Source organism: Atractosteus spatula, chromosome 12, assembly GCF_055471065.1.
Source record: "Atractosteus spatula isolate fAtrSpa1 chromosome 12, fAtrSpa1.hap1, whole genome shotgun sequence".
Classification (NCBI taxonomy): Eukaryota; Metazoa; Chordata; class Actinopteri; order Semionotiformes; family Lepisosteidae; genus Atractosteus; species Atractosteus spatula.
The window spans coordinates 27400858-27413070 of NC_142717.1; the positions used below are offsets into that span (position 1 = coordinate 27400858).

General features: G+C 38.0%; 1 protein-coding gene across 1 annotated transcript; it reads right to left on the reverse strand.

Annotated features, from left to right (window-relative positions):
* Window positions 1–6317: 6317 nt before the first annotated feature.
* tril (TLR4 interactor with leucine-rich repeats) lies at window positions 6318–11984 on the reverse strand. The gene has a single exon (XM_088929684.1). The coding sequence runs from the start codon at window positions 11420–11422 to the stop codon at window positions 9128–9130; it is 2295 nt and encodes a 764-aa protein (XP_088785810.1). The 5' UTR covers window positions 11423–11984; the 3' UTR covers window positions 6318–9127.
* Window positions 11985–12213: the final 229 nt, after the last annotated feature.

The window sequence follows — 12213 nt, forward strand, 5'->3', positions numbered from 1 at the left end:
GTGATTTTTTGCTGATGCTCATAAGGTCCATTTTGGGTTAACAGCAAAGCTTAGCTTTAATATTTCGTTGTATGGTAACTTTATAAATGGCTATGAGACCACTAAATGCATCCTTTGTTGAATTTAAGCGTATTTCTTTATGATTAAGGGTCAAAATATACAGTAAATACGACATAATACTACGACAATTGCGAAGTGGCAGGGTTTCTAAATACTTTTTCCAAGATAAAAGCACATTTTATGTGAAGTACCATGAAGTAACTGCACTGTGAATTATGGTAATATTTTGAAGACAATTCACCGTTTTCTAGGATTTATGCTCTATTCAAAATTATGTTCAATTTCTACAAAAACAAAACTGCAAAATTTGCATCGCTGTATTAACAAGTATCCTTGCAATAACTAAGAGATTGAAACATATCAGTGAGCTATCTTTACTGAAAGGCATTGCAAACTAACAAATACTATTCGTTCCAACACTCATTTGCCTCCGCTTATATTTTTGCGAGTTGCATGTTTATACATGTATTAGCTTTTTTTTTTTAGCTAACTCATCATCTTTTATTTAGAGATGATTTTCAACAGGATGGAGACAGGAAAGTCGAAGCAGTTGAGAATACCTCTACCACACCGTACTTCACAATTTGCTCAGAAGTACAAAGATGAGTCAGGAAAGTTTTATGACTCATGAGAGCAAGATACATTTTACCAAAGGGACAGAAACTGTGGAGAAAGAAGGGAACTGTAGATCTTCCAAAGAACTCCTCATCTGTCCTGGTCTGGTCATGCATGGCCACCTCTGGAACTGGCTCACCCGTCTTTATTAATGATGTAACTAATGCTGGCAGTTCTGAAATCTACAGAAACACTTTGCCAGCTTATGTGGAAGAAAATGCTTCTATACGGGTTGAATGGCTTTTCACCGTGGAACATGCCCTAAAACATAAGGCCAATGCAACCAAAGGCAAAAAACACTGGAAAAACTTAGACTGGCAAAAGACAATTTAAATCCAATTGAGCATGCATTTTACATGCTGAAGAAGAAACTGGCAAGAACTCAAAGTGGATGCAAATCTCAGATGATTACAGAAAGAGACTGGTGAGCTCAATGGGTCACAGACCTCATGCACTTATTGCCGCAAAGTACAGTACATCCAAACAGATACTTTTACACTTTAAAATTTAAAGGGGAACAGCAGACCCAATTTCTCAGACTGGTTATTAAATCTCGGTAACAAAATAAACTCATTGGCAGTGTAAAAAAAATTGTACAGATTTCGAATTAAGCACAAAATCGTGAACTACTGTAAATAGCAAACCCCTGGTCTCGCCATGGGTGAAAGCAAGAGTTCCCACGAATTGTGATGTGATGTGGCCCTTCCTGCTCACTAGTTACTGTAATGACTAATGTAATGTGATATATGGGCAAATAATTACAGATTGTGCAACAGACATTTCAAGTCAGAAATGTTCCAATGTAATTTGGTTTTACGTTTTATTTAAAACCCGTCTTGAAGGCGAGAGCAATATTTCTATTGGAATTAAAAGAGAATTCACAAGCCTGCTTCTTAACAATGTAACAGGGCCACTTCACATTATCAGGTGTTCTGTTGCCTCATTCTGAATTGCAGATGATGGCTCTGCACATACCTGGAAATTTCATCTATAGTGAATCACACCTTAGTGATGTAAACTGGAGGTTTACGTGTGTACGTTTTACTTTCATTGTGGTTTGAAATGCACTCATCAGTGCTGATTCTTTCTAATCCCGAAATATAAAAATAGCATTGCAGTTCCCATTTAAAGCGAACGTGTCCCAGTACTTATGATCAGTTGAAATCACTGGATTGCACACGTCTATGTTTGTGTTCTAGAACGAACACATGTACGCATGAAGTTACAAAAATTAAAACAGAAATAGTATTTATTATCGCATACAAATACGTTTGGTGGCCACTGTACACGTGTGTAGAGATTATCATTTAAACATTGCTAGTCCTAAAAAAAACTAATGTGGGGCAAGAAATATCAGAGACGTGAACCTACTTAGAACAAATAAGTAATGAATATCAATTTGATTTAAAATGTATGGTACAAAGTCAAGTATCACAATGAACTACAGTATAAACAGTATGCCCTATAAACCTTTCAGTTCATTGAATTTTTAATGTAAACCATGTTATTGCTTCAAGGAAAACGTGGACTGCAGATCTGTTGTGTAACTGGACACCTCTGCTGAACAAATTCCCAGTTTTGAAAGCTAAACTCCCCCAGCCCTGTCTCAATTCAGAAAGTCTGGATTCTTTCCTAATAGCGCGTTTTCCATGCTCTTTGTTTAAAAGTTTTGAGTCTCCTGATTTCCCATGGTTTCCGAAAAGATATAAGCAAGGCTGCAGCAGGATGCCTCTTACAGTGCACATCTGGTGCTTTACGAGGGCGATAGAAAACTCACCTCCTGCCCTTCTAGATGCAATTTTTTAGATATTTACGGATGACACTAAATATTTAGGATACCATCAGTCTGTATTTGCTTGTCTTGGATCACTATTGGTAGTTACTGTAGGATGAGTGCTGTACATGTGAAAAGCATTGAGTTAAGGAAAAAAAACATGATTGAAGAAATCATTTTGGTTCATTTTCATAACTGGTAAAGAACGCTAATGCCCAAATCTAGGAAACAATGACTCTGTCTCCCTACAGGATACACATAAGCGTCTGTACTATGAACTGCTGCTTAGTTCCATAATAGCACAGCTGTTCTTTAGTGGAACAGGCAGAGTTTTGAAACAAAACAATTTAAAAATATAGAATTACATTACATATATACAGTACAAACACTTAGTCCATACTTCATTCCAGACATCGAGTCTATGACCCTGAAATTTCATAATAAAAGTAAGGTCTGATTTCATCCAGTAATGACAACGAGACCAGATGTGTATACTCTCATTAATTATGGAAAAGTACTGGAACAGTAAAAGTTAAGCCATACACAATACAGGCTCCTCTTCACTGACCAAAAACAATTCTTGTTGAATATAAGGACTAAGCACACATTATGAAATCACTTTAAAACACTGGACCCTATTTTCAAAATACTGTAAATTTCCATTACTTCCTATGGTGATTCAAGCAGTTAGGTGTTTTGAACACAGGGCCTAGTATTTTTAACATACTGAGAAATTATTAGAAAAACAATGACCTTTCCATGTAAGTAAAAGAGGTACTATATAGTATCAAGTATTCCATTACAATCTTATTGTATTTATTCATGAACAAAACATAGTTTAATGCCACTTATCAAATATAGGATTTCTCAATACTCAAATCAAATATAATAATTTCTAAATAACAACCACAGCAATGCTTGGCAGGCATTGTTATATAATTACAACTGTTTATGTGATAATGAAATGAAAGTTTACACAACACTACTCAGGTATATACTGTGGTGCCAACATTTGTAAAATCAAAGTTTTTTTTTCCATTCCTGCCCTGTCAAATTACAGCCTTTTTATAATCAAAACAAAAAATGTTTCTTCTCATGATCATACATTATTTGTAATTAGTGTGTAATTTCTACAGCTGATTGAAACAAATGGTGTATGTTAGGCGTTTAAAATGGCTTTTTAAAAGAAATTTGGAATTTGGTATTAGTTACAATGGCAGTTCTCTCACTGCATCCCTCCCAGTAAAGGATGATTGTTTTACCTGATGGCCTTATCTATGGGTCAAATGGCTGATGAGGTCAGTTTGTGTTTCTGAGAACAATTCTTCCATTCCAGCCTTTTGTAGCTCACATTGTCATTGCTTGGTTTTGAAGCATCATTCTTGTCCAAACATCTCCCTTACATTGGTGTCACTGTTACACTTCATGTTGGCCTCAAAGTCATCATCTTCTGCACTTTTTACCTTGTATGCATACTTTGACTGAGCGATGAGAAAGAGTTGCTTTAGGAGTCTAGAGTTGGACTTTGGGACATCATAGCAGATCTAGAGACATTGATATTGGAAGATCATAATTTCATTGCTCATTGCATTGACTTCATTGACCTCATTGTTCACCAGCATCAAATTGCTTTTGGCTCCCATGAATGGCCTGTTTTCAATGTAGCAGACAATTAGATCAGTTCTTTATTTCCAGAGACACCAATTTAAACATAACTACATTCAAAATATTTTTACAAGATGGTAAACTTTGGTTGCAGGACATTTGAAGCTTCCCTCCAGTGGAAGCCAAAGATTCTTGTCCAATCCAATCTCACTGGCATGAACTACCTTGGGGGTGATCCGAATCTTCAAATACATTCCACTTCTGTAGTAGAATACAAGCTACTTAAGGACTAAATGAGTAATAAGGCTACATAGATGAAGATAAAAACTCTCCCATAAAACAGCTCTTTATGGCAGAACCCAATGACCTATCTACAGTACACAGTCTAATGAAGAATGTGTCATTTCCTATTTTCATACCTTTCTGATTGAGTATCTGAACCTTTTGAAATAAAGTACAACTGCCCCACTCTTCTCCCTCATGCATCTATTACACCTCTTACTTCAAATTTTCTAAAACTAGGCCACCATGCCTGATCGCCTCACAAGTAATTTGTCAACACATTGCTGCCTTTCAGTTTTGCTTCAGCTGTTGTTGCTGCTGGTGTCGTGTGGGTAGCTGGGTGTGACATCTCTTTCTTGTGTTCTGGCTATCGAACACTCTTTCCGTGTCAAGAGTGAATTGCTCATGCTACAATTCTGCACAGCTGTTTTTCGTATTTTTTGTATTTTTTTAAACAGTTTTAGAAAAGCTTAAAAGGAAAAAAACAACAAATTTAACCCTGTGGCTTCTGAAAGATGTCATGTCAATGTAAGAAATACCATATACTAGAGTGTGCTCAGTCATGCCTTATAATAACATATAAACCAAATAATAAATGCAAATTAATTGTTGAGGAAACACAAACCTTATTTGCCTAGCAATAAGAGCTAAAATGGGACACTTGGAACAAAGTGTGACATATTCATCCATGGTACATTATTGCACTACAGTAAATAAAAAAAATACTCTTTGGTTCGTCTTTTTGGTTTATTAAACAGAGGTATTCATTAAAGCAACTGAAACTGACAAGAGAGGCTAAAAAACAGCAATACCTGTACAGTTAGAGAAAGAATGCAATCACAAAGCATGCAAGCTGAAACTCAAAATGTCCACCTCAAAAAATATTACTTTTCAGTGTTGGAATTAAAGGCTCTTAAAAAAAGGGGTTAATTGCAATAAGAAGCAGGCAATAGTGATCAGTTGCAGCTCTTTCATAAACCTGTCGCACATCTTAAAAGCAGAAGAGTGAGGACCGAGACCTTGACCATTCAAATTCATTTTGAAAACAGAGAAATACTGTAGCAGAAGTAAATGACATAAACTTAGATCACTTACATACACAAATAGGATAAAAATCCAGGTGCATCATCCAGGTGGGTGCAACGCATTAGTGGTGGTGGAGGGGAATCCCCATAATATGAGCATATTGTGTTATAAATGTATATATGCCCATTTCAAACATAAGAAAAGGGGAACTCAATTGTCATTAAAATAGCCGATTTACCTAATAACATAGTAGTAACTGGTCCATCTTCCGAATCTTCCGAATTCTTTTTATTATTGGCAAGGCATGCTCATATACCACAATCTTCTGAATGTGACTTTATAATTTTGTGGCTTTTTTTCCAAATTATATTGTAAAAATGTAAATTAAGTATTCAAAATTAACAAGGTCTACAATAAGAATCTCCCTCTATCTCCCACGGGTTTTTTAACCTGACAATATTCCTGAAGTAACATATTGGGGGGAAGTTTTCAATTCCTATTACACATTTCTTGGCCTTAATGTCGGTGAAAAGAAAGACTTGTCTTAAAACAATACTCTGCTAAGTGAATTAAAGTCCTAAACCTTGAATATGAACATCTTAAAAAGGAAATAGACCACAGTTACATATTTACAAAAATGAATGTTAAAATGAGGTTGAAAACTCAATTTACATTTGAGGTTGAAAGCTACATTTACAAAAAAAACAATGTAACACTGTTGTTGTGATGAAGGAATTTGACGATGACTTGCAAGAAAAGTAATTCTGTAATTTTAAGAGGTAAACCATAGACCTACCAGAAGTATTGCTTTCTCATTAGAGATGACAGTATTTCCAAAAGCAATTACTTTCTTTTTAAATGTGGTACAACTAATCGATCGGTTTCACCATCACTTTATATTAAAATGACAGTTCCTTAAAGAATTGGAAAACAGCCAACATTAAACAACAAAGCCTTTTAAACTCATGTTATATGTTTATTTGAAACAACACAGGTGTAGTTGGCTACTTTCAGTTCTGATAGTTTGCATTTATTTCCAGGTGGAGGAAAAGTAATCTGTAGGTATCAAAATATTAAGAAAAGAATTTTAGTACAAAAATCATAGTATAACAGCAAAATGGTCAACTGCTAACCAGCAGCACAGTTTTATCCTATATTGCTTAGCAAACATTATGAAAGTAAAACACTTTTTCTAGAAAATAACAAGAAAACAATTACCTTATAGAATGGTTTGGTATGAAAATCACAATTCTTTTACTTAATTTAGTCAAAATTGATCCGTATAATGGTATCAACGTATATAGAGTCAACATGGAAGGTGTTAATTTCTTTAACAATATAAATATCTCAAACATGGCAAAGCTATTGTAATGTTGGTGTAGAGGCTGCACTCAAACTGTAATTTACTAAAAAAATCAACAGAGCTTCATAAACACACATTCTCATTAGGAACCATTAATATTTTAGATGTGACTCAGTATATATGAAATTATTATTCTCAGCACATTTCTATGAAAATACTGTTGTTCTTTACATAGTAAAGGGTTATTACCGTATGTAAAGGAGAAAACACTGAGGAAATCATTTCAAACAGAAATAACTACATTATCTGGAAATAGTGGCAGTGCACTGTACTTTTTAGCATTGCAAATAGACTATGGTTTGATACAGGTTTGCCCACCTAACCTCAGCAATTACATCCACATTGCCTTATTGTTTGTTTGGTCATAGTGAGCTATAGCATTAACCAACCAATAGAAACAATGTATCAGAACAGATCCCAAAGTTAAACAGCCACTTTGCAAAGCATATTTCTCCATCTCTGCCTCTTTCTTTTAACGTGTGTGTTTGCGTGACATTTCTGTAGATCTTTATTAAAATCCTCAGGGATATTCAAAATATCACCCACACTGCTATTCTCTTGGGTGTACAAAGGGCTTGTGATTCATTCAGAGTAAATCCCACTCAGTGGCTTCATCTGAATTTGAGGAAATTCCTGTGCGAAGTTCTGTTTTAATCTCTTTCACTTGCTCTATCATCAAACTAAACTAAACATAAAATAAACCACAAAGACTACAATGATTTTGGTTAAACAAATACTGAACCTTTTTCTTTCCAGTATTATTGCAAAGCATCGGGGATTCCCATATTGAGAATCTGTTTAGTTTCTCAAGATTATTAGAAAGAATGCATTTGGTACCAAAGCCTTACCCCAACATCACATTGACAGAATGTTGACTTCAGACCACACATGCAGTTGTATTCCAGAACGGTTTGTGGTATCTAAATAGGGCAGCTAAATTTCAGTTTGTAGTGCTTAACAGCCACAATTTACATGAGCTGGTTGTTAACTTCCAACTTCAGTGGTATATTTTACTTTCTCTGTGTTCTCCAAAACCATTTGCCATATTGTAAGATCAGTTCAGGACATGCCCAACCCAGGAAAAGAAATCCCAATACTGTATATATGGAAAATAACGCACTACAAAAATCTAACACCACATTTAACTTTTATAATGATTGTACTGTATGCATATAATTGGAATTCTGAGAATATTTTTAACTCCTGTACAAACAAAGGTACTGTGATATACAGGTGTAGCACACATGCACATACTGTATATCACAGTTTACAGATGAATTATATACAGCCAGCAGTGTGGAGCAGTGGTTAGGGTTCTGGCCTTGTAACTAAGAGGTTGAGAGTTCAAACTGTAATATCACCAGCCTCTCTGCTTCAATGCTGGATCAACTCCCCCTTTCAAGCACATGAAATATAAAGGATTGTATTGTGTGCACTTTTCTTCACAATGTTTTAATGATTAGTGTAATGAGGAACACAAATGACACACTTATTTATAACACGAAAAACAGCACGTTACAACGAGCTTCCTGAATGACTGTTCCTTTCCCTTGATTTATACTATTTCAAAGATATGTTGGGTTGACTAATAAAATTATTGGACAAATAAAGAACGTAAAGCAATATTGACAACGACAGCCTTTTCATTTTGGATGAAAAAAAAAATATTTCGTTAATTTAAAATGCTGAGTTTGCCTTTAAACATATTGGTGTTTTTAATAGACCACTGAAGTCCAATTACACTTTGTTGAATTTAATTCCAATTTCAGTCCAAAACCGAGCCTTCTTGCAGACTTACTTCTGTCTCCTGTTGTAAACTCAGCACACCCTTCCCATCTTCAAAAAAAAACAGCTTACTCTTTGCACATAAGCAAATGTTAAAAAAGATGAACTTTGTATTGTGTACGTACTGTAAAGAACTTGGATAAATGTAGCATTAGTACAAACATCTTATGTACTACGTTTTCATAGCGTAACTGATTCTCTAACACAGATAAGATTAAATTGATCTCTTTTAATGCTTCCAAAGTTTTTTTTTCCTACTTCTGGAAGCAAGTGTCCAGTTTTTAATCCCTTCCAACAGATAACCCCATTAATATGTATATTTACCAGAACAAGCTGATGATTAGCAGTAAAGGCAGACAGGTTAGCTCAGCATCTAAGTAGTGAAGTAGACGCCGTGTTCATATCTTACACTTCAGGTTCTTTTAGGTCTCACATGGTGTTTATCCTTTAAAACGTAATGCATTACATATGCAAAGCATCGGCCTTTTCACATCTGGAAACTCTTGAGTACTTTTGTTCAGCTCTTCCTGGTCGTTCGCTGCCGTTTTATTCAACAGAATGCCGTTTTAATCCCTCTCCCCTCCCCTTGTGCCCGAAGGCAGATGAATTTCGTGGCATTAATCAGAGAACCTTTGCTGAATGACTTCCTCTCTCCTGACGCCGTTATCCAGAAAACGGTCACAGGGGAACTCGATGAGATCCGCCTCATCAATGGCGCACATAACATTCCGGGGGCGGCTAGCCTGGTACCCCGTGAAATCAGATGACACCCCTGTGCCCATGGAGCGCAGCGGACGCCTCGTTGAATACATTTGTCTCACGTGCACGGCCGACTTCCTCCTGTTGAGCCTTTTCCTCAGAAACTTTGAGAACCACACGGAGAGAACCAAAAAGACGAGCAGGGCGTTGACGCCCAGCATGATGACAGTGAGCAGCTGGAAGTCCACGGCCCTCGGCTTCTCTGGGAGGGTCACCACTCCTGTGCAGTGGTCCCTGGAGGCCACCTGGCAGACCAGGTCAGCAATTACGCTCTCGATGCAGACCATGTAGGTGGTGTCCTCCTTCAGTTCCTGCAGAGTTACCGAGTTAGACTGGTCCCGCACATAAATAAAACGATGGAACCTCACTGACTGGCCAAACCTATCAAACAGGACTCTGAAATGAACCGGCGAATTCTTGGGGCCCCGATGCTCCAACACCTTCCAGCGAACAGTGGCGGTAGTGGGTGACACTTGTTCTGCTGTTATGTTAAGGATGAAGAACCTGTTAAACTCGCAGGGGTCCGTTACAAGTGGAAAAGCCCCATTTTCTTGCTGAAATAAATTCAGTTTCTCAACTTTGCCTTCGTAAGGCTGTGGCGTTGTCAGGGAAAGTGGATTGAGGCTGCCCCCTTCAGCCAGTACAGTAAAATTCCTGTTAGCTGGGGTCCCTAAGGACTTGTTTTGTTCCAGTTTTCCTGCAACTTCAGACCCATTTCTTCTTGCACTTGCTGGGGGCCGTGTCCTGTGGGCACTGGCCTCCTTCTTTCGTTTGTTTTTTTCTGAAAGCAGTTTTTCTGGAGATCCCGGCCCTCCTTGGTCTGCCTGGATGTTCGCTACTCCCCCGGGCAGAGATCCCTCCTCCTCCGGAGTACCTGGAGTGCGGTCTTCTAATGAATCGGCCGCAGGAAACAAACAAACCTTGGAATCATTTCCCGAGGACAGTAACTGGGAACTGTTCAGATAGTCCAAGTACTTTCCTTTCAAAAGGAGAGGGTGATGGCACTGGACAAACACAGTCAGTAGTTTGCCTTGTGAATGGGCTGAATTCATCCAGCGTTTAAATCCTCCAAGTCTACAGTCACACGTCCAGTTATTTTCATTTAAGTCAAGACTATAAAGACCATTGTTGAAAGCAAAAATATTTCCAGAAAGTGCCGTTAGCCTATTATTTTTCAACTTTAACACTTTTAAATGTTTTGATTCTCTGAATGCTAAGGAGTTGACTTCAGAGATTAAATTATGACTGAAATCTAATTCCTCTATTTTTTCCAAGGGATCAAGCAACCCCCGTGGTATGTCTGTGAGCAGGTTCCCATCTATCAAAAGCTCCCTGACGGCTGACAGTCCTCTTAGAGCTTGTGTGCCCAAGTGAGAAATTTTGTTATTGCTCAGAGAGAGTTTGGACAATTTTTTCAGATTCTGAAATACTCCGTCCCCGACGTGTTGGATATCATTTTCGGAAAGTAACAGCGTTGTAAGCGATGAGAGATGGGCAAATGTGAGGACGCTGCGTAGCGCCGTTTGCTTGTTACCAGAAAGATTAAGAAAACGAAGTTTCCCGAGCTTTGTAAATGCGTTCCTGTGGATGTAGCGTATTTTATTAGATTCCAGATGAAGATAAAGCAAATTTGTCAAGCTTTTAAAAAGGGCATCCTGTAAAACTTCTATCGAGTTGCCATCTACCCTCAGCTTTATAAGATTGTCTAAATTTGCAAAGTAGTCAGGAGTCAGCTTTCTTATTTCATTGTTGTTGGCATATAGAATTCTTAATTTTTTCAGAGAGTTCAACGTACCGGGAGAAACGCTTAGTATTAAATTGTTACCCAGATAAAGTTCCTCCAGCCTCGACAGCTTCTCAAACGCTTTTGGGTGGATTGACTGGAGTTGATTGTACTGCAAGTCAAGTCTTATCATTTGGCTAAAGCGGACGAAATCGAAAGCAGAAATGTTGTTAATGAAATTACCTCCAAGGCTGAAGATGAGGATTTCTTCGGGATTCTGGATAGCTGCTTTGGGGACTGACCGCAGCCCCCTGTTCGTGCACAAGAGGTGTTGAGAATTCTGACAGTCGCACCGATCGGGACAAATAGCATTTGCAGAAGAAATGAAGAGGAGAAGTATTATCAAGTAGATAGCACACAGGTTTGCCATTCCCAGACGTAGGTGAAACCGACGTTTTCGGCATTCCTTTGTATTCTTCACAGTTCTTTTATATTCCCTTTTCAAAGCCTGGACATAGTTTTCCACCAGCCACCCAGTAACCAAACATTAGCAGTGCAAATGCAAGCATCAGTCCGAGCAGAGAGGAGCGTGATCACAAAGTGATGTTAAACATGCAAAAAATAAACTTCGCACCGCACTCCAGCAACTAGTGCAAGGAAATGTCCTCTTCCTACACTCGAAACCCCCCAAGTGGCAGGCTAGTGCAAATCACAGATCTGCAGAATCTTCTCATTTTACCAGCTGAAAATACCATCCCCCACCCTCCAGCTTTGAGATGCGTTTTTCCCGTATTGACCGTACACTTTTCTTAAAAGTAGAAATCACACAAAATGTAAGTGCTGTCGGCCAAACAACGGTGGCTCTGTGTAGGACAAGTATTTTACTTTTCTGCTATTGCACGGGGTCCCCCTTGTTTAGTGGACAGGACTTGGAAATGACCGACAAAACGGACGGAAAAGCTTCCCACACACCGCTCCAGAGAGAGTCGAGTTGCGTCTTGGACTAATTGTGATTTCTGGGAGGTGGGGGGTGGGAGAGCATGCGGACGAAAACATTAAAAGTGGGAGGCAGGCACTGTAAAAATGTAAAATTACCGTTTCATTTTCATCCGACAGCTGTCTAAAGAGGGGGAATCCCGCCCAAGAAAAAAAAAGTTACTTTTTGCCGAGTGAAGTGCACATGCACAAAAACATATATCAGAATTTAGCGTGTGCCATATA

Excerpts from the sequence above, each read along its gene's own strand:
- tril (XM_088929684.1), bottom strand. The coding sequence starts at position 11,422 with ATGGCAAACCTGTGTGCTATCTACTTGATAATACTTCTCCTCTTCATT.